General features: G+C 44.0%; 1 protein-coding gene across 2 annotated transcripts in view; it reads left to right on the top strand.

The window, feature by feature from the left end:
- Positions 1–23335, top strand: part of LOC112556738 (centrosomal protein of 78 kDa-like) — an 87455-nt gene that overhangs the window by 2463 nt on the left and 61657 nt on the right. For both annotated transcript variants that reach the window (XM_025226025.1, XM_025226026.1), the window contains exons 3-6: positions 231–331; positions 1481–1650; positions 1900–1972; positions 11060–11163. In XM_025226025.1, coding sequence (XP_025081810.1) covers positions 231–331; positions 1481–1650; positions 1900–1972; positions 11060–11163 — 448 coding nt within the window. The remainder of the gene's footprint in view (positions 1–230; positions 332–1480; positions 1651–1899; positions 1973–11059; positions 11164–23335) is intronic.

Raw genomic sequence — 23335 nt, 5'->3', positions numbered from 1 at the left:
TCATCCTTATAAAAGAAAATACTAGGGCTGCTGTCAGAAACTGGACTCGCCTGATTATTTATATTCTCTGACCACATGCTTTTCTCGTTTGACCATTAAAAAAAAAATTCTTATTGCTCCAACCTGGTCATGCCAAAGTGTGAGGAAGAATAAGAAGAATTACCCTTAAAGATTCTAAGCAACTAATCATTACTTAAATGCTTTTATCAATGAAATGTATTTCTTTTCAGAGCTACAGACTGGATGCCAGTGCTTAACACATTGCAGATCAACAAAAGCTTAGAATATGTAGCCGTGCGCAGTTTCTTCCAGCCACAATCTGACAGTGATGGTGAGTTTTTTCAAAGACTTTCTTTAGTTTAGTTTATTCCTTGTTATTCCTAAGATTTTACTTACCTTTCTACAATCCTGATTTCTCTCTTTCTTGATATATATATGTGTTTATTATGTATATTAATATAATAGTAATAATAAGGATGTGTGCATGGTGTAGAATACCACCACGTGGCCAGGTTCTCCACCTTTCACATTACCAGGCCATGAATAATTATGGAGTACAATATATTAACAACAAACAAAACAAAACCAGAACAAAATCAACTTTGTCAGGCACAGCCTCATTTCCAGATATAAAAGTGTACGCACATCTTTGCAGTTGTATGAAAACATATTCCCATGTGTAATTTGATGTGTCATTTCTATTTTAATTGAATGTATTCTCTTGATGGTGTATAAGGATTGACCTTGAATAGTATTTTTATTCTTTCTGAGAATGAAATTTGTGGCATCTATAAATTCTTAAAAAATGAATGTGAAACCAATATATAATAATTAATCATATTTTCCTTTGTTGTGGATGTTCTCAGTCATCTGTGTTTCGTTATACACTGCAAACTTTAAAATCTGTTACTGTCAGTTTTAAATTCTCTGTGTGTGCTCCATTAAAGGGAAATGCTCTTGTACCTAAGTTACTTCCCCTTGCTAACAGAAAACAATCCTAGCTGCAATCTTTTTCTTTCTCCCCACCACCCACCCCACAACCAATATTCTAATATTCTGAATCTAATGTGCATGAGAGAAGCACTATTCTGCAGTGGTAAAGTGCTTGTTAGCAAGACCATGAAGATGGTGGGTTATGAATTCAGACCACCTTTAGGGCACTGAAGGCAATATTTGTTTATATGTTTGTGTATGTACATGTGTGGGTATAGGTTTATGGACTCTCTTCTGATTTACACTTTCTGCTCTTTGCATTCTTGTTTGACAGAAGTAAGCATAACAAAAGGCTAATAGATGCTGTAGTAGAATTCTCCAAAGTATCACATAAACTAAGCATACTGACAATATTGTTATACACATTTTAAACAGTTGGACTTGTAAACATTAATAATAATAAAAATTGTTAGGCATAAAGTTGTTATTATGCATGCATTTATGCAGATAGGTGATAGTAATGATAATTTTTTTTCTCAAAATTCAGACAAAAAGTCATCCATCATAAAGCGCAAAACACCTGCAATCCGGTCAAAGGAAATAACCTTCCGACTGTGTAAGGCACTTAAAGAGTGCCTTCTTGTGTCCCCAACACTGAGGTATGTTGAGCTGCATGGCCTACCACTTAGAGATGGTGACCTTCAGGCCCTTACTAAGGTAAGATTTTTAATGGCAAAAAGATTCAGCCACAACAAATGGATTTTAAAAAAAATTCTGCTCAAATAAATGTTTGTAACAATTAAAAGACACCACTTTTTATTTAAAAAAAAGTATTATCCATAATTTTGTCGAGGTATATCTTATGATGTAATATTTTTAGTTTTAGATAACCATCTGAAAAAAAATATATGTATTAGCATAAAGAAACTAAACCAACACTTTCACACAATCTGATTTGTCTTTCAGGGTATCATGAAAAACACTGTTATATCTCATCTGTCACTGGAATATTGTCGCATTGGGGACAGTGGCTTAGAAAGTAAGTGTTGTAACTTTATTAATGTCCTTCTCACAGATCTCAGTGGTGCATGTTTCTTTCTTTGTTATATTCATTCCTTCTTTATATTTTATAATAAAGATTGATGTAGTCTTCCACCATTCCTGCAGCCAAGACCTGCATGCCATGTATTTGCAGAGCTTAAGAATTTTCATCATGGAGTGAAATCCTCATCCTTATGAATTAAGTTTTTCAATTATTTACACTAGCAGAATTACACTTGCCATGCAAGTCAAAATATCTGTATATTTACCATGTCATCTCTGTAGCTGCAGCTGTATCTATTTTTGTCCGAAAAGTTATGAAATTATAGTTGTTGTCATGTATGCAGCCACTCATATTTTTCTGTGTTTGAACTGTGGCATTTTAACTCAAACTCATTAGTTTTCTGAAATTTAAATATTATTACTTTATTCCAAAAAAATCAAAAAGATGAGGTTTGATAAAATAAAAAGTCAAATTTTATCTCATTACAAGTGTACAAGACACAGAGGTCAGCAAAACCAATTTCCCCATCAAATTCTATTAACTCTTTCATCATTTGTGTATTGGCTGGGGGTGGGCAAGTACCAAGTTTTTTTGACATAAAGGATAAGCAGAATTTTTAAACCCTTGAGGATTGCAAGCAATGTGTTACATGTTACACGGAATTCTGCATGCTCATATGTTACATGAAATATCCACTTATTGTTTCACTCATGACTTAAACAGTTGTGCAGATTCCTCATAATAAAGACTCACTTTACACTTGATACATTACACTTCCCTCATTCACTGTTAGGTGGCACTCCTGAAATACCAGATCTTTACCAGACTGAGACGTTAAAACCTGAGTGGAACAAAGAGGGAGGGTGGCTTTCTGATAAGTAGATTTGTGTCTGATTATGTGTCTAACAGGAGTCAGAGAAAGCAGTAACTGAAGAGAAAGAGAGAAAGTGGGAGGGATGGGGTAGACAGAGAAAATACTCAGTGGTGTAATTTTGCTCCCTCCTGCGCACCACCCATGCAGGCAGTCTCTTGTCTCCACTCTGGCAGCAACAAATCATTTCAGTGCTTGGCAGGAAGGCCGGTGTGGCTTCATCGATATTTTGTTGTAATCCGACGAGAGGTTGAGTGTGGAATTTGTCCGAAATTATGACTGGAAGATAAGCAGTCTCGTATTACTCATGCGCAGGCGTGCATGCGAAAGTTCTGGAGTTCTCCAAAAGTTATAATTTCCTGTTGTAAATGTGAGCTTGGCGTCTCCACCCCGCGTCCTTCCCCTCCCTCTCCTCCTGAAAATCCACTGCAGAAGGACCCGATCTCATTAGGTATTCATTACAAGTGTCATTCTCCCACCAGTCGGGCGCAATGTCAAACAAGGCCAGTTAATCCGCTCCATTTACATGGAGGCGGTAGCTGGTTGCTGATTCTTTCACTGCTGCATCAGTGACATTTGGGAGCATGATTGATATTGGCATTGTAATCCTTTTCTCCTTCTTCGTTTTTACCTTTCTGAAAAATATTTTTTCATTTTTTTTTTTTGCACGATTCTTTGGTAAAAGGGAATGACTGGTGTTCTTTGGCGCCATGATGGTAGCTCCACACTTAGTCAAACTGCCCCGTCCTTTCAAAACGATGTCAAATGCGGGGAGATGGACTTTACAACTGACTGAACCCTTCCCTACCATCCGTAAACAAAACCGATGATGTTTCACTGGATTGTACGCGAACGCATTTAAAGGCCTAGTGGTGGGCTATGTTTCTTTTCCTAATGACTTTGTAACGCTCAGCGCAGGATTCTGTTTCTTCAAGTCTTGGTGAATAAATACCCCCCTTCCCCCCGTCCATTCTCGAGATATATGCCCACAAACATCGCCATGCACAAAAAGAGGCTTGTAACGCATATATCAGGATTGTACTTGGATACGTTTACAGTGTCAAGGCCTATGCCAGTGGGAGAGCAGAAAACATTTAGTAGGTATATCTTTGCAAACGCGACTTCATAATTTCGAGCTCTTTGTGTGCATAGTATATTTGGAGGCGTGCATGTTGAAAACGAGTTTTGGAAAATTGTATCTTGCACTGATTTTTTCCCCTGGCCATTAGAAAAAAAAAACTTTGGACCCTACTAGACTTTGAAAGTCCCTATCGACTACTATCAAAGCTACAGAAAACATCGATGCCCACCCTGATCTTGGAGAATAAAAGATGCTGGCTCCGACGAAAGGGACAAGGATTTTGGTAAGATGAAACAAATCTGGGAAACTATACTTCGGCAAGGGTGATTCACTTTAGAACTAGTCGAATGAATTACTGTGACTTCGTACTCCATGACACAGCCGCGACTCGCTGTTACTTGCCAGTCATGTTGTTAGCGAACTATTCCAAATTCGACATGGAGGCAGTGCAAACGACCACGAGTCGGACATATAACATTCGCACGATTGAATTCGTGGCAGGTGAAATGAAGGCTGCAAGAATTCATCTGGACAGGCATATCTAGAGATTGATAGAGCGACGGTAGTGAGAAGACTGAAGCCGCGGGGGTCAGCGTGTTTATGCTGCGAGTGATGCATGGGGATCAGCCGCCGGGCGGCCAGTTTGCTCTTTGATCCGCGAGACAATCACATCTGACTGGCAACAGGTCCCGACTACAACTGCTGTCGGTCACTGCCCTTCCCCTCGATGGCTCTCGCTTCATCTCAGCGCCAACAGGATTGCAGGTGGTTGTTAAACGGATTAATGTAGAAAACTTACATCAGAAAGAAGTTGTATTAACCAGGCAGTTACGACATGAGACTATTCTCACACATTACTATAGCTTTGTCCATCGCCATGAGCTGTGGACAGTCATGCCTAGCACTTTGAACCCGCCTTTAACGGCGGGGAAAGCGCAGTACAAATCGACATATTATTTTTGTTATTATTATTAAATCGACTTTGTCGAGTCCGAGGGTCTGTGCTGGTGCACGTGATATTTGACTGTGGCCCTGTGCTACTATGCTTCGTGTTCAGTTGTCTACATAAGTATTCTGTCAGACAAGTTTGGGCGAGGCCAGTGATGGCGACGTGAAAGATTAACGTCCTGCTTATTTGCTGTCGCCACAATTCTGCCAGCTGGGTTTCGGGGGAAAAAAATCCATGGGATGCTGCTCTTTCTTCATCGAGCTGAGCTTGTGTTCATATATGAACTTGCTGATACTCGGGAGTGTTAAAGCCGACTTTAAAAGACCATTTCTTTGAATTGATTTTATTCAGTCTATATAGTCTATGGTGAAAAGAGGTGAAATAGTAGCAGTGTGAAGCGACTGTACGTTCTCACTGTTTGTGTTGTACACCAAACTTAGTTGAGGCTGACATGCATACACCCACACACGTGGGTAGGGAGAGGAAGATGGCGGAAGGTATATATATATATGTAGCTTGTGAAGCATCACGGTAGTCGTTGGAACTAGCACATGGTATCTTTATCAGTCGTTTCCATCATCAAGCCAGTTGCATGTCCCACTGTACACATCATCCTTGCCCTGTCGTCTTTCTTAAGGTCTGGCAATGTTGCCTCTTACCGTCTGTAGTTTTCACGATGGTGTCAAGTGAATCACGTGTAGTTACGTGTAGGAGGGAATAGCTAAAGCGAAGCACTTGGCCAAAATGCTTACAGTTTAGCGGACTGTTACGTGTTGACCATCCGGCTAGCGATCGTAGCGGGCAAGTGGCCCATGGTCACCTTGCAACACTCTCTTGTTTTCTAATTTCTTTCTCGTGTATCCTCGTGTTTTGAAATGAACAAGACTGTGGGCATCGGCGTGTCCGGTGTTTGTTATTTATTAGATATAAGTTACGACTGCTACTAGTGTTTCGGTTGCTACGTAATTAAAAATCGTATAAGGCGTCCATGGGAACGAGAAAAGAAAAAGACCAAGCATTCATGCGCAGACACATGCAAGGCTAATTCTTCCCCATTTCTCCCTTTGAACAAACGCCGAAGTTGACATTCGATTTTCGGTCTTGATTGTTTGCCTGCCGGGGCACTGCTCTCGGGGAATTGGGGGGGGAGGGGTAGGATGTCAGCTTTCATCTCTTCCCCATCCCTGTCCCTTGAACACGTGATTCCCCCTCCCTCTCTCTCGCTCTTCGTGCTTTTATCAATACCTGACCAGGGCCTTAGTTGTTTTGCGTGCGGTACTGATACTTCCAGCGCTACTGCTTACATCTTCGTTTCCCGAGATCCATTCTAATCGACTCGAGGAATCGCATTACATGAACATTTGTATGCTGTCCCGTCTTTGTGGCTCAATCATTCTGCGTTGGGGGGTAAAAAAAAAGTTGAAATAGGGTTCCTTTTGATACTCGTGTATCGAACGTTTCCCTCCTCTTGAGGAAGCATCTTTACAAAGTCTTTGGGTTGTAGTTTACTTGATGTGTGTGGACACTGGATTAATCTTAGCGTGTGGTTATGGTTTTATTCACCTTCTTTGCCTCTTCCTTCCTCAGTCGCCCACTCGCCTGCTGTCGGATTACAAGTGTAGCTGCACCATAGTGCGAAATGGCAGAGACTGATTGTGCAGGTCAGACAGCAGATGGGGGTCAACGACCATTGTGTAAGAGTGTTCTATGGATATTGACACATGCTGTATTTTAATTTCTCTCGGGGTTGCAGCAAAGATAGTCAGGCTTTTGGAATTACAGGACGAGAGGGTGCATACAGGGAATCGTTTAGCGAACAATATGGAATATTTGAATTCACTGAACGGAAAAAATAAAAAGGAGAAGGAAAAAGACGAACAATACTGTATAGAAACGCTAAGGTTCGAACGCGCAAGGAAAGCATGGCTGTAGAGAAGAATTAATATATGTATATATTAATTAACGTGTCTTTGTGAGAGGTGTAGGGGGTGGCCAGAATAACTTGAGAGACATCAAACGATTGTCACCAACAGTTGTTGAAGTATCTTATTAGGTGAAAAATCAGAAAATCGCGAGCTAACAGCGCAGTTTGTCAGCTTTTATTAGCACACGAATCCAGGGACCAACAGTATTGTTTTATAAAGAGCAATGTCCAGAATACAATTGTGCGTCCTTCACTGGTTTTGTGTGCTAATTAAAATAATTACATGGCGGGTACACGTTAAAAATTCCATACATGACAACATAGTACGATATTCAGAGAATGGGCCTACATTCACACATGGTTATAGAACTACATAAAGTTAAAATTGTTGCTATATCACACCTGCAGCATATCACACCTCAGGTGAAGACGTTCATTGTAATCAAGGTATGAAGGGAAAATGGCAGAGAGAGACAGGAAATGGTTTCGCATTTAATCCCGAGTCGGTCTCTCAGAGGTTCTAAAATTATGCCCGTAACCTCCAAGGAACAATAAGAAAAATGGAAAAAAGGACAATGCGGCCAATTTATAATTGCCACCGTTTTATTACTTTAAAAAAAAAATTCCGTGCATGCGCAGAGAGACAAGCAAGTCTGTAGCGGTCAAATCAAACGCCGAGGGAAAGAATGCGAAGCACGAGGGATTCCAATACATTCTTCTTTGTGTGACATGCCGCCAATGGGCTTCTGGGGCTTAGGGAAATCAAACAAGGGAGGAGTGGGTACAGCCCGAAAAAAGAAGCCTTTCGCCTTGTGCTCCTACATTACCAGAAAAAAAAGCGGAAATAGAGAAGAGGATGCACGTGTCAGAACCGCCGCGTGGAATCAAACGTAAGACGAGCTGTGATGTTAATATGGTGCGGTAGGAAGACCTGGAAGTTCGGATCTTGATGTCACACTTTGTGTGCGGCCTTCAGACAAGTCATGCACACACACACACCATTCTGAAGGTGTCTTGTGTCACATCCCATTGCCTGTGGCTTGGAAAATGTTAACAGGCATTAACATATTTATTTAGGCTGTTTTTCGTATGGGTATCGTGGGGATAAGAGCAGACTGGCTAATCTGCATACTTTTTTCACCATTCCGTCGTTGTGAAGTAGCTCTCCTCGCCTTCGGCTCAATGATGGTTTATGGCAGCGACGAAGCACGCACTGCCTTGGCGACCAGGCAAAAAAACACATTGTGGCCGGCTGCATGGAGCTTCGTTACGTAATCAGCACAGAGACATCGTAAAGGGAGAACGTTACTTGTTATTGCAGCAGCCCGCCCACTTATTTTTCATTTCTCTTTAATACAAACACCAGGCATTTTTACAACAAAATTGTACTTAAACATCCGCTAGCAGGAAGTGAAGCAAAAATGGCAGGAACAGCAGCCCACGCAAAACCTTCATGTGTGAAAATGATTCATAACTCATAAATCAGACCTGTACCCTTGCCTGTTTACACAGTTTACAAAGAAGGGCACCTGCTGGTCAGTCTTGCAATACTGAGGCCAACGAAAGGCAAAAGTCTCTGGTTTGCTATCTATTACTATCTGATGCTGTCAGATATACTTGGCCACAAAACATTCACACGATGGATATGGGGAAAAACCCTAACCAGATCTTTTATGTCATGATACAGAAGTGCTTGAAACCAAATAAGTACATCGGCACAGACAAGGAGCAGACACCGGGAGTAACCACATTCTGTTGTTACATCTAACAGGCCTAGACTTCCAGGACAGATTCGACCTCAAACATCTGAAGAATATCTTACAACGGGGGTTAAAAACCCGAAACCACTGAAGCTTTTCACGCAATGATAGGGAAATGTTTACACCACTTATTATCATTGGTGAGACAAAATATATTTTACTACCTTCAACTGAACTGTGACTTAAACAGCCTGCTGTAGAAATGACATGGAAAGTGTTTGCGACAAACGAAGGAAGCTGTAGAAAAATACAGTGTTGTAGGAAAATGGCATTAAACAGTTCAGAACAAAATAATAAAACAAGAAGAAGAAAAAAAAAAAACCCCCAAGGAAAAGACGATTGGATAGAGGAGCAATTTCCTGACAATGTAGAGAAATAAAACTGAGCAAACATATCAAACAGCCCCTAACAAGTGCATGACATGGCCGAGACTTCTCCATTCAGAACAAATAATCAGGCAACTGTCTCGTGGATGAACGTGCCGTTTTCAAACGATGGACAGAGTATGCCCTAAATCTTATAGTCAAAAGACTCGGGAGACTCACAGATACTGAACCAAATAACGAGATGTCTGCCCCATCTTTCGTAAAGTAGAGGCAGCAATAAAGTCACTCAAGAAACGAGTCTCTAGGGGGCGATAACATCCCAGCAGAGCTAGTTGATGCTGATGGAGAGCCGATGATCAGCATCACAGCATCACAGTCATACAACTTATAACATGACTGGCCGTAGTCCTCTTTAACAAAACCATAGGCTGCTTCGGAACAGTCTATTCCTTTCTCTGCCACTGAGTTTACCTTTTTTGCACTATATTTCTCCTGTCTGCAGGGTTGCTTACCTTGAACTTCCAAAGATTAGTTTCATTCATCATTATCTCACCGCTGAGGCAACCTAAACTTTGTGCTTTTGTGCGCTTGATGATCGACTGTTGTAATTCCCTTTTGGCCGGCGTTCCAAATTATCGTCTTAATAGACTTCAAAGGATCGACAACAAGGGCTCTTGTCTTATCTGCAGATAATCCGGATCTGAACATAGCACCTATTATTCGCTGTCTTCTTAGGCTGGCAGCTTCTGCTCGTATAAACGTTCCATTCGGAAATTCCGCAGGTTCTCGATTCCTTTCGGAACTCCCTGCCATCTGTTTATTCTGTATACCAATAGTTGTCACAGTAACCATGAGAGTCAATATCTCTAATGACACTGCACTGCTCTCTCAATTTTAGTGGGCCAATAGAGATACCTATGGTGCCGCTTTGGATGATTTTATAGCCTGGTGCGATGACAGTTTTTAGAACTAAAGATTTTAGACCAAAGATTTTGTCTTTGATTTGCGTAGGAGTTCTCTACCAAGTCCTGTAAATGTCATCCACAGCAAGGAGGTGGAAATTGTCTCTTCTATTAAATACCTGGACATCATCTTCAGTACGAGACTTTACTGGGATCGCAACACTCAACTTGTTGTGAAGAAGGCTCAGCAGCGCCTCTTCTTTTTCCGGAAGCTGGTCTTTCTTTATCTCCACAGAGATTTCTTCATCTCTTTTATAGCTCGCACACAGAGGGCGTGCTGTCTTTCTCGTTTATCTGTTTTTACAACAGTTTATCGGCGAATGACAAGAGCAGCGTACATCGTATGGTATCCACCTGCTCCAAAGTGATTGGGACAGCCCGGAGTGCTCTTCAGTCTCTGTATAACAGGCAGACACTTATGAAAGTGTCTGAAACTCTTCGTGATGACAGGCATGTCCTGTCAGAAGAATTTTTCCAACTCCCATCGGGCCGCCGATCCTGCAGAGGGGAAGAAGAAAAGAGACAAAAACGTAATTCATCGGAGTTCTAGGATGAGCGGATGACTTTAGTAGAAAGAATTCTAGGTTAAGGTCTAGTGACCCTCCCGCCCACTTGTGAGCAGGCGAACTGTATACTCACATCCTTCCACATGGCGAGTTTTATTTCGCTCTTGGCTGTAATGTTTTGTGAAGAAGCACTTTTTCAGTTTTGAGTTTGCGCTAGAAAACAGCAGAATATTCCTTTCTTTGCTTTTGACGGATTTTCACTTGACCTAATTACAGTTTAATAATTACTGTTTCTGAAAGCAGATTAGGAGAACGGCCCGAGCATTGGACATTCTGCTTAAACTTGCCCGCCTCCCCTGGCTCTTACCTTCCTCTTTCTAATTCGCGCGTTCGCTTGCCCAAACACTCTCGTACACTTTTTCTTGCACCGTTGTCCATTTTGAAATTAAAGAAAAAAAGATTCTTATTAAACTGTACAGTTTAAAAAACGAAACTGATATTTTAAAAATTGTATAATTATGTAGGATGCTCGATTAAGGCAAATAAAGGCTAGAAGTCATGGATGAAAACTTGGTGTACTCAATAATAATTATATCTGTGTTTTTCCCTGACAATAAAATATGAATACCAGATATTTTGTCCGGTGGTGCGGAAGGATGTATGTGAGCTTATTCAAGACACCGGCTTGTTTCTTCTGTGCAGTCTTATGCAAGGGCGTGAAGAACAGCAGCAACATAAGCTCCATCAATCTCACTGGCTGTAGTCTGTCGGCCCGCGGCGCGGAACTCATCGCCAAGATCATCAAGGTAATTATCGTTTTATGTTGTACCTTCACCGTCATGTGTGAGTCACGGTGCTTGTCGCCGATGTCAGTAATGTCAGATGAAGAATAGTCGAATGGTCAAAAAATGTTTAACACATCAAAGATGGCACAAATTTTAACACGCACCTACGCAGACAAGCTGTGGTTGGCGTTCATTTCTGCATTCAGAGTTTTGCCTAATCTTTCCGCTGTGCTTTACGTGAAATCCATGGTAAGCAACCAACCGTGCGTGTAACACACCGACACACGCGTAGGTAAGCTTGCTAGCCCGCGCGCACACACACACGTACACACAGAGGAAAAGCAAAAGATTGCGAATTATCTTCTGATGCACAGCTGCGAGTTGTGAGATTTGTTTAATACTACACCCTCCCTCAATCAGGATGGACGGACTTCTTCACGTGACACTTGCCAACTAGATCTTTCTCGTCCTGTCGGTAACGGTTAGCGTCTTCGTAAAACGCCATCTCGTCGGGAGCGGAGGGCAGCATGCCATCCCATATTGTCCCTTGTTTTTTTCGATTTTCTTCTGCTGAGGCCAGATTTATATTCGCTCGCCCTTCTACCGGTTTTGTTATAACAATGTTTACTAACGTATTTGTGTCAAAGTGCGTTAAAAAAATACACATGTTTGCTGTTCGTTTTCTATGCACCGTCCACAGTTTATATCTTAGTGAACTAGAGATGCTCACCCCTACGATTTGTCCATATTTTATACGGAAGTTCTGGAAAATACGATTTTTAAACTGTTAGTACGATTTTTTGGTCTCAGCTACTGTATTTGTTGTTCAGTTCCCTTTCGTTCATCTCCCATTCATAGTTTTCTGTCTATCATTTTTTTTTACTCTCTGCCATTTTATTCCGTAGTTGCATGTCTGCATTGTGATCATTCCACCCATGAGAACATCCAAGAGACTTGGCAAGATTTTGAAGTACCGACGTTCCCTCTGGCACTAAAAACACAAAAAGACCTTTCTGAAATCTCACACAACTGATTGAAAATACACTGAATCAGCAAGCACCAAAAAAAAAAAACACCCTAAAACCTAAAAATTTAGGAGTTGGGGGAGGGGGGATGGTGGCAGCGACCAGATGAAAGCGAAAAGGAATCTGTGTACCAAAAAGAAGGGACCACTCGGCGATTCCATCGCCTTCCAGCAAAAAAGGAATTTGAGTGTTAACACACCCAGTCGAAAGGTACGTGCACTTAATTTGTCGAAGAGAATAGTTATTGGTACATGGAACGTTCGTACGCTCCATAAGTGTGGCCAAGTGCACGAGCTCTGTCGGGAGCTGGAGAGGTATGACTTGGGATGGGATATGATATAGGATGGGATACTGGGATGTGATAGGGCTGGCCGAGATGCGGTGGACGGGTTCAGGCGAGAAGGATACTGCCTTCGGCCACAAGCTGTTCTACAGCGGTAGCGAGAGAAGGCAACTAGGCGCTGGCTTCCTCGTCCACTCAAGAGCAGCCGAGGCGGTACTAAGTTGGCAACCCATCTCGAGCAGACTCGTAATCATCCGTATAGCGGCCAAGTCACAAAATCTGTCAGTAATACAAGTTCATGCGCCTCACTCCGACCTAGGTGACAACGAGGTGGAGGCGTTCTATGAACAGCTGAAAGAAGCGATGCAGGGGGGACCATAAAGAAAGACTTTCTCGCAATCGTAGGTGACTGGACCGCCAAAGTCGGCTCAGACGCATTCCGCGAATGGGCTGGCACCGTGGGTCGGTTCGGTCTAGGAACGACCAACGACCGCGGAAGGCGCCTGCTGGAATTCGCCGGTTCCCACTGCATGACTCTATCTAGCACCTTGTTTCCACACAAGTCTTTTCGGCTGGCCACCTGGTGCTCACCCGACGGCGCGGTGAAAATCCAGATTGATTATGTGCTGGTCCCTCCACGCTTTCGTTCAAGCGTCTTGCAGGCAGGGACACGAGCGTACCCCGGTGCGGACATGGGTCAGACCATAAGCTCGTGATGGCTTCGCTGCGCTTGAAGGTCTCATCGAGGCGTCGAGAGAACTGCACACGCCTTCGCTGGTGCACGGAAGAACTCCAAGATCCTGGAGTTGCGGCTGCCTTTCGCGTCGAAGTAGGCGGGCGGTTCTCGGCCCTGAACCTACTAGATGGCGAATTTGACGTAAACATCCTCTCGGATAACGTCAAACAGGTTCTCCAGTCCTCCGCAGACAAAGTGCTGGTGAGGAAAGCGCCAACAAAGCTGCCCTGGATCACAAAGAAAGTTCTAAAACTTTGTGAGCTCAGGAAAACTTTGAGATCTCAAAGGCGATGGAGTCCTGAGGCGGACGCGGCATACAGGAAAGTGCATCGGAAAGTGCGTAAAAATATCAAAGCCGCCAGAGAAGCTTGTACCGACGCAAGGTGTGAGGAAATCGATGATGGGGTCAAGTGGGGCGACTATCGGAAGGCGTTCGGTCTACTGAGAACACTCTCCCGAGACGGTCCGCCGAAGGGGGCAATGAAAATTGAGGACAAACAGGGCCGCCTGCTGTGTAGTCAAATGGTGGTCCTCAATCGATTTACAGAATATTGTGGCTAGCTTTATAACGCCCCTATCGAGAAGGATATCACCATCCTCGAAGGGGCGCGGCTGTCCGCAGTGGATACTTCGACCTGCAGGTCCTGAGGGCGGAGTTGAAGAAGCCATAAGGAACATGCAGCCCGGGAAAGCTGCTAGTATCGATAATGTCCCAGCGGAACTGATCAAGGGAGGGGGTGAGGAGTTGACCGACGTACTTACCAAAATATGTCGCGAAATCTGGCGAACCAAGCAGTGGCCGAAGGAGTGGTACCGTGGTACCGTTGCCCAAGTCTGGAAACAGTTCCAAGCGTGAGAACTACCGGACGATCAGCCTCAATTGTCACGCCAGCAAGGTTATGCTGCATGTTCTCCAACGAAGGCTCACTGCATCCGCAGAATCGATACTAGCTGAAGAACAAGCCGGATTTCGGGCCGGCAGGTGTACGATCGAACACATCTTCAGCTTGAGGGCTATGGTAGAGAAACACATGCAGCACGGTAATTCAATATACCGTAACTTTAGGCTTCCGACCGGGTCTGGCGTGAGGGACTGTGGGACATCCTTCGGTCGTTCCATGTGGATGAAGGTCTGATCCGGACTGTCATATGCCTCTATGACGGATCTACGAGTTCCGTTCAGTTGCAAAATAAAGTGGGGAAGCTCTTTCCCATGACCGTGTGTGTCCGCCAGGGCTGACCTCTCTCTCCGGTGCTGTTCAACATCTATCTGGAGAAGGTAATGCGCAACGCGTTGGAAGGCCACGAACCCTCCGTTTCGATCGGAGGGTGACCGATTAGTAACCTCCGCTTTGCTGATGATATAGCTCTAATAACAGAAAGCAACAGCGAGTTACAGGACCTAACCAACAGGCTAGACGTTTGCGTACGCCAGTACGGGATGGAGATAAGCACGGAGAAGAGCTAGGTCCTGGTGAATGCCATCAGTCCAGCAGAGGCTGACATTAAACTGAACGGGAAAACTCTGGAGCAGGTTGAGACCTTCAGGTACCTGGGTTCACCCCTCACGAACGATGGGAGTAGCGCGGATGATGTTCGTGCCAGGTTAGAGGCCGCGGCAGCGGCGATGACGAGACTGAGTCGAATATGGAATAGCAAAAAGATCTCGTTTGCTACGAAGTTCCGACTCTACAAATCTCTCGTCGTCCCAGTGCTGTACGGCTCCGAGACCTGGACGCTGCTGACGGACCAGGAGCGAAAGATGGCAGCGTTCGAGATGAAGTGCTATAGGAGATTGCTTCGTGTCTCCTATAGAGAGGAAAAGACGAACGAATTCGTGCGAAACCTGGTTCGTAGTCTGGTGGGTGACTTATGATTGTGAAGCGATCCACTGGTTCGACCATGTCACCCGACAAGGCGGCATTCCTAAGTTTGCAGGGTAGCGTTAAGGGCAAAAGACGGGTGGGCAGACAACAGAAGCTGTGGCTGACAAATGTGCTGGAGTGGACTGGACGTCCACTGGGAGAACTGAACCACAGGGCGGCAAATCGTTGCCAGTTTAGAAATTTCGTTAATCGGAGTCTCAGGCATCTTAAAAACCTACGAGGCGTCAGAGCGGCATCGCAGCGCTCTAAACGGAAATACAGTAACTACGACGCGCCTCTTGGTCACTCCGGGGTGGCAGCTACGCATTTTGCGCATGGTGCTGATGTGACATCAACATTTCCCACGCCGGTTCATCGGCATTTGAAGTCCCCAAAACATGCAGTCACCGAGAAAGGCGTAACTGTTCACACATAGGATTTCTCCGTATTTTATGGGGAAACCTTCAATAATAGGGGGAAAACAGATTCATTAAAATATGACAAAATAATTCTTTTTCATTCATAATCTGTTTTACTTTCATTTTTTTAAAGATACGTATTTTGGATAAATGATATCATGGGATACATAGGATTCCTTCTAGAAGGGGCGAGCTTGTCTAGTGAGCTGTTCTAATATTTATGTTCTCCCTAAAACTTTCAAGAGTTAAGTTTGAAAAGGGCATTGTCAGATGTGTCAGCAAATCATTATAATCAGTGCCTAACAGTGCTTCATTTATCAAAATAATTATGTTGACAAAAGCTTTTACGGGTATTTAACTAGACAGGTAAAAAGAAAATTCCGTGCTCAGCCTGCGACACTGTTGTTTTGTAAGTTACAGTATTCTGAAGTTAACAGAACTGGCTTTGAGTGTAAGGAACACAGACGACTAAACGCTGAAAATGATGATATGTGAAAATAATATGTGAGCTCTTCAACAGTAAATAAATAATTGACGCAGGAAATGTAATGGAATGTTATTTTAATTACTCCTCTAATTGTGTTAGCTGAGCGCATAGTTTGTCGGACAACAATGTTTTGCAACGGTGATGCTGTTCTGATCATGCCAAACACTGTGTAGACTGAGCGGATAGTTTGTTATCCTGAAATCTCAGTCAGTTCTCGTCTGTTGTTTAAAGTGGGAAGCACCTGCAGTGTGTAAACTTGTCATTGAAAATGAGCGTTCCAGAGTTAAATGAATGGGAAGCTGTTCAGGCGCTGTGCTCACCACCAACACGCTAACTGATATTAAACAGCGCATTGGCCTACAAGTGCGGAATGAAATAACTCTCTGCTGTAATTGATCGTGATGGGGAGGAGGGATAGTTTGCCTAGTACTCTCTCACCTTTTCCCCTTTCTCGCGCTTCCTCTGTCCCCTCTTCTCTATCCCGTTTTTTGTCTCCCATTTTCGCGATTAACCCTAACCCACAACTGATTACTCCCTTCGGCCACAAGCTGTTCTACAGCGGTGGCGAGAGAAGAGAACTAGGCGCTGGCTTCCTCGTCCACTCAAGAGCAGCCGAGGCGGTACTAAGATGGGAGCCCATCTCGAGCAGACTCGTAACCATCCGTATGGCGGCCAAACCACAGAATCTGTCAGTAATACAAGTTCTTGCGCCTCACTCCGACCTAGCTGACAACGAGGTGGAGGCGTTCTATGAACAGCTGGACGAAGCGATGCGGGGGATCCTAAAAAAAGACTTTCTCGCAATCGTAGGTGACTGGAAAGCCAAAGTCGGCTCAAACGCATCCCGCGAATGGGCTGGCACCGTGGGTCCGTTCGGTCTAGGAACGACCAACGACCGCGGAAGGCGCCTGCTGGAATTCGCCGGTTCCCACATCATGACTCTATCTAGCACCTTGTTTCCACACAAGTCTTCTCGGCTGGCCACCTGGTGCTCACCCGACTGCGCGGTGAAAAACCAGATTGATTATGTGCTGGTCCCTCGACGCTTTCGCTCAAGCATCTTGCAGGCAGGGACACGAGCGTACCCCGGTGAGGACATCGGGTCAGACCATAAGCTCGTGATGGCTTCCCTGCGCTTGAAGGTCTCATCGAGGCGTCGAGAGAACTGCACACGCCTTCGCTGGTGCACGGAAAAACTCCAAGATCCTGGAGTTGCGGCTGCCTTTCGCGTCGAAGTAGGCGGGCGGTTCTCGGCCCTGAACCTACTAGATGGCGAATTTGACGTAAACATCCTCTCGGATAACGTCAAACAGGTTCTCCAGTCCTCCGCAGACAAAGTGCTGGTGAGGAAAGCGCCAACAAAGCTGCCCTGGATCACAAAGAAAGTTCTAAAACTTTGTGAGCTCAGGAAAACTTTGAGATCTCAAAGGCGATGGAGTCCTGAGGCGGACGCGGCATACAGGAAAGTGCATCGGAAAGTGCGTAAAAATATCAAAGCCGCCAGAGAAGCTTGGATCGACGCAAGGTGTGAGGAAATCGATGATGGGGTCAAGTGGGGCGACTATCGGAAGGCGTTCCGTCTACTGAGAACACTCTCCCGAGACGGTCCGCCGAAGGGGCCGATAAAAATTGAGGACAAACAGGGCCGCCTGTTGTGTAGTCAAATGGTGGTCCTCAGTCGATTTACAGAATATTGTGGCTAGCTTTATAACGCCCCTATCGAGAAGGATATCACCATCCTCGAATGGGCGCGGCCATCCGCAGTGGATACTCCGGACCTGCAGGTCCTGAGGGCGGAGGTTGAAGAAGCCATAAGGGACATGCAGCCCGGAAAAGCTGCTAGTATCGATAATGTCCCAGCGGAACTGATCAAGGGAGGGGGTGAGGAGTTGACCGACGTACTTACCAAAATATGTCGCGAAATCTGGCGGACCAAGCAGTGGCCAAAGGAGTGGTTACGGTCCCTCGTGGTACCGTTGTCAAAGTCTGGAAACAGTTCCAAGCGCGAGAACTACCGGACGATCAGCCTCATTTGTCACGCCAGCAAGGTTATGCTGCATGTTCTCCAACGTAGGCTCACCGCATCCGCAGAATCGATACTAGCTGAAGAACAAGCCGGATTTCGGGCCGGCAGGTGTACGATCGAACACATCTTCAGCTTGAGGGCTATGGTGGAGAAACACATGCAGCACGGTAATTCAATATACCGTAACTTTAGGCTTCCGACCGGGTCTGGCGTGAGGGACTGTGGGACATCCTTCGGTCGTTCCATGTGGATGAAGGTCTGATCCGGACTGTCATATGCCTCTATGACGGATCTACGAGTTCCGTTCAGTTGCAAAATAAAGTGGGGAAGCTCTTTCCCATGACCGTGTGTGTCCGCCAGGGCTGACCTCTCTCTCCGGTGCTGTTCAACATCTATCTGGAGAAGGTAATGCGCAACGCGTTGGAAGGCCACGAACCCTCCGTTTCGATCGGAGGGAGACCGATTAGTAACCTCCGCTTTGCTGATGATATAGCTCTAATAGCAGGAAGCAACAGCGAGTTACAGGACCTAACCAACAGGCTAGACGTTTGCGCACGCCAGTACGGGATGGAGAAAAGCACGGAGAAGAGCTAGGTCCTGGTGAATGCCATCAGTCCAGCAGAGGCTGACACTAAACTGAACGGGAAAACTCTGGAGCAGGTTCAGACCTTCAAGTACCTGGGTTCACCCCTCACGAACGATGAGAGTAGCGCTGATGATGTTCGTGCCAGGTTAGAGGCCGCGGCAGCGGCGATGACGAGACTGAGTCGAATATGGAATAGCAAAAAGATCTCGTTTGCTACGAAGTTCCGACTGTACAAATCTCTCGTTGTCCCAGTGCTGTACGGCTCCGAGACCTGGACGCTGCTGACGGACCAGGAGCGAAAGATGGCAGCGTTCGAGATGAGGTGCTATAGGAGATTGCATCGTATCTCCTATAGAGAGGAAAAGACGAACGAATTCGTGCGAAACCTGGTTCGTAGTCTGGTGGGTGACCAGGTTCCACTGCTTACGATTGTGAAGCGATCCACTGGTTCGACCATGTCACCCGACATGGCGGCATTCCTAAGTTAGCTTTGCAGGGTAGCGTTAAGGGCAAAAGACGGGTGGGCAAACAATAGAAGCTGTGGCTGACAAATGTGCTGGAGTGGACTGGACGTCCACTGGGAGAACTGAACCACAGGGCGGCAAATCGTTGCCAGTTTAGAAATTTCGTTAATCGGAGTCTCAGGTATCTTGAAAACCTACGAGGCATCAGAGCGACATCGCAGCGCTTTAAACGGAAATAAAGTAACTATGACGCGCCTCTTGGTCACTCCGGGGTGGCAGCTACGCATTTTGCGCATGGTGCTGATGTGACATCAACATTTCCCACACCGGTTCATCGGCATTTGAAGTCCTCAAAACATGCAGACACCGAGAAAGGCTTAACTGTTCACTCATAGGATTTCTCCGTATTTTATGGGAAAACTTTCAAAAATACATGGAAACTAGATTCATTAAAATATGAGAAAATACTTCTTTTTCATTCACAATCTGTTTTATTTTCATTTTTTAATGATACGGATTTTGGATAAATGATATCATGGTATACATAGGATTCCTTGTAGAAAGGGCGAGCATGTCTAGTGAACTGTTCTAATATTTATGTTCTCCCTAAAACTTTCAAGAGTTATGTTTGAAAATGGCATTGTCGGATGAGTCAGCAAATCATTATAATCGGTGCCTAACAGTGCTTCATTTATCAAAATAATTATGTTGACAAAAGCTTTTACGGGTATTTAACTAGACAGGTAAAAAGAAAATTCCTTGCTCATTCTGTGACACTGTTGTTTTGCAAGTTACAGTATTCTGAAGTAAACAGAACTGGCTTTGAGTGTAAGGAACACAGACGACTAAACGCTGAAAGTGATAATATGTGAAAATAATATGTGAGCTCTTCAACAGTAAATAAATAATTGACGCGGGAAGTGTAATGGAATGCTGTTTTAATTACTCCTCTAATTGTGTTAGCTGAGCGACTAGTTTGTCGGACAACAATGTTTTGCAACGGTGATGCTGTTCTGATCATGCCAAACATTGTGTAGACTGAGCGCATAGTTTGTTATCCTGAAATCTCAGTCAGTTCTCGTCTGTTGTTTAAAGTGGGAAGCACCTGCAGTGTGTAAACTTGTCATTGAAAATGAGCGTTGCACGGTTAAATGAATGGGAAGCTGTTCAGACGCTGTGCTCACCACCAACACGCTAACTGATATTAAACAGCGCATTGGCCTACAAGTGCGGAATGAAATAACTCTCTGCTGTAATTGATCGTGATGGGGAGGCAGGGATAGTTTGCCTGGTACTCTCTCACCTTTTCCTCTTTCTCGCGCTTCCTCTCTCCCACTCTTCTCTATCCCGTTTTTTTGTCTCCCATTTTCGCGATTATATTTTGATAATGGGGTTTTCCCTTAAATCTCTTGTGAATCTTAAGTCTTAGCGATAAAAGTGGAGTGGAGTGGGCGCTGCACTCGCGTTGATGATGCACTCAAAGTCGTTGGTTCGAAACTCGCTGGGACAGTGACAGGAAGCCTCCTCTTTGCACGTTTTCACAGCACCGGTAAATGATTATCAAATGAAGGACAAAAGCAGATAAAGGGAAAGGCAGACTTCACATTGATTTTGTATTTGTGTAGCCTTAGCTAGCAAATATTTTGAATGAATGAGTGATGTGTCAGGAATGTTTTCAGTATAAATAATTGCTGTTGGTAGAATCGATCTCTGATTATCTAAGTGCCTTGACATAAGTGAAATACGATAGAAGGTCAGAAAGACTTGATAAATACTTTATGAGTTATAGCGCATATGTGTCAGAATTAATCATTTTTGTGTCGGAATGTGAAACGTTTTGGGTGAATAACACTCGGATGCAGCAGTAGGATTTTGACTAGGATGGTGATACGGCCGTTAAGATTTCTACAATAAATAAATTGCTGGGTTATATCTTGCTTAGACGTTTCCAAGGAGACAGTCCATCTCGTCTTTGCCTGGTGGACCGCTGCTGCTTTGGTAACTTGGACTTTGTGTTGATCCCCGACAGTTCCTTAGGCCAGTCTGCAACCTTTTCAGTACCTATCATTATATATATATAAAGCCGCCATCACATAGGCTTTCTTCTCCAAGACCCTTCCTGTTTTTCCCGTAATGCATTACGTGGGGAGCGGCAGCCGATGTCAACCAGTTTCCTTCCACTTGTCACTGACTTACATCGTCCTGAGGTCTTGCCTTAACCGTCTTAAGAGCGTGGTCCTCACTGTAAAGCACGCCATACTTAGAGTGCCATCCTCATAAAACCGAACTTTATTGAGAGTACTGTCCTCATTATAAAGCGCACCATACTCAGAGTGCCATCCTCATAAAACCGAACTTTATTTGGAGCGCTGTCCTCATTATAAAGCACATTATACTTTAAGATTATAATCCACGTTATACATGTACATTATTGTCGGCACTTTTTGTAGAGGATGGGTCTCATTATAAGACACATCATGCTTTCTTTAGATAAGAGTTTTCATTCTAATGTGGGTGGTCCAGTGGCGCAACGGTTAGCGCCTGTCACCAGTACAGTGAGTAATGGCTAATACACGCCATACATTATTTGGATTGTAATATCCATTATCTTTTTTATAATGCTTTTAATTCATGCTATACACACGGTCCTTATTATTCTCCTTATAATACACGCCATCTTTCTGTACAGCGTATTCTTCATTTTGGTATAATTCTGGTTTTAGCGCATGCTGTACTCAAGATCCTCTTTATTTTTTATTTATTTATTTTTATTTTTTTATTTTTTTTTTTGAGAACGTGGTCCCCATCATAAAGCATGCTATACATTAGTTTCTAATTATCCTGATTGTAACACATGTCATACTTTCTGTGGTCCTAGTTATCCTCATTATAATATACTCCATGCCTTCTTCAGAATGCTGTCGTCATTATAATCCACACCATATCTTCTCTAGAGTGTGGTGCTCATTATCTTCATTATAAATCTCGCTATATTTTCTTTAGAGCTTGGTCTTCATTATCCTCATATAAGTCATAATCTCTAAAACGTGGCCGTCATTATCCTCAGTATAAACATACACGCAGTGCTGACACTTTTCCTGATTCTCTCCTAATTATTCTAATTCACGCCATACCTTCTTAAGAACGCGGTCCCCTTTATAATGCGTGCTGTACATGTGTGCCTCATTATAACACATCATACCTTTGTTTTAGAGCCTGGTCCTCATTATTTTCATTATAACATTGTAATGTATGATATATACAAGGTCCTTATTATAATACATATACTTTCCGTAGATCATGGTCTTCATTATAGCGCACACCCTACCTTTTTGTGGTCAGCGTGGTTTTTGTTGTTGTGTGAATTTCAAAAACAACTTTGTCCTCATCACACAGCGCATATCAGAGACTAACACCTTGTGTTTCTGTGTTGTTTTATGTGTTTACTCGCCATGTTGATGCTGTCACCGTCTCCGGGCCATCGCGACCTCTTGCGGGCTTCGGTAGCTCCTCGAGATTCGCTGGCTTCCAAATTATGACTGCAGGCACTTGGTGCACTCTGACATCGACCAGACGTTTGGCATCAAACCCGGCAAAGTGAAGATGCGCTTTTTACTGTTGCTTGTTTAAAGGTTTGCGCGTGGTTTGCACGTATCGTTCGTTTCGACGCACAAAATCTCTTTTTCCTCGCCGCTGATGGCTTCCAGCCGTCTCCAATTACTGTCTTCTGTGAAAGGCTGCTTATCTCATCGAACCATTCACTACCTAATATTTGCGGCAGCAACTTGTTTTTTTTTAATTTTTGGCTTTTCAAAATGTTGGTACTTAATTGATCGCATTCCCTTCAAGACTGTTCATCAAGGATTTCTTGTTTCCGTCACGACTTTGTTTTTAATTCTGGGGACGGGCTGGTGAGCTGCATCCTCAGCCATGGCTTCTGTTTGTGACAGCAGCTGTCCTGACTGCTTTTACATTCTCGCAGGTCATGTTGAATTATTGAATACGAATTTTGAAGTGTAGCTCATGGAAGCTACAGCAGCAGTCGTGATGTGTCTAAATGGTTTGCTTTGAAGGTGTTTTTTTTTTTCTTCGTTTTGTTGTGCTGCGTTTGAGGCGTGTTTATTTGGTTGTCCCGTGTGTCCCTGGCATTTGTTGTTTATTTGCCGTGCTTTGTTTGCTGTTTGCTTGTGTTCATACTGTGTTTGAGACATGTATGCGATCGTATGGTGTTTGAGATGTGTGTTTATGTGTTCGTATTACGAGAGCTTGTCGCGCTTCTTTCCATCCTTCCTTCCTTTGATG

This window comes from Pomacea canaliculata, linkage group LG2 (assembly GCF_003073045.1).
Source record: "Pomacea canaliculata isolate SZHN2017 linkage group LG2, ASM307304v1, whole genome shotgun sequence".
Lineage (NCBI taxonomy): Eukaryota > Metazoa > Mollusca > Gastropoda > Architaenioglossa > Ampullariidae > Pomacea > Pomacea canaliculata.
This window is presented reverse-complemented; position numbering and strand designations above follow the sequence as displayed.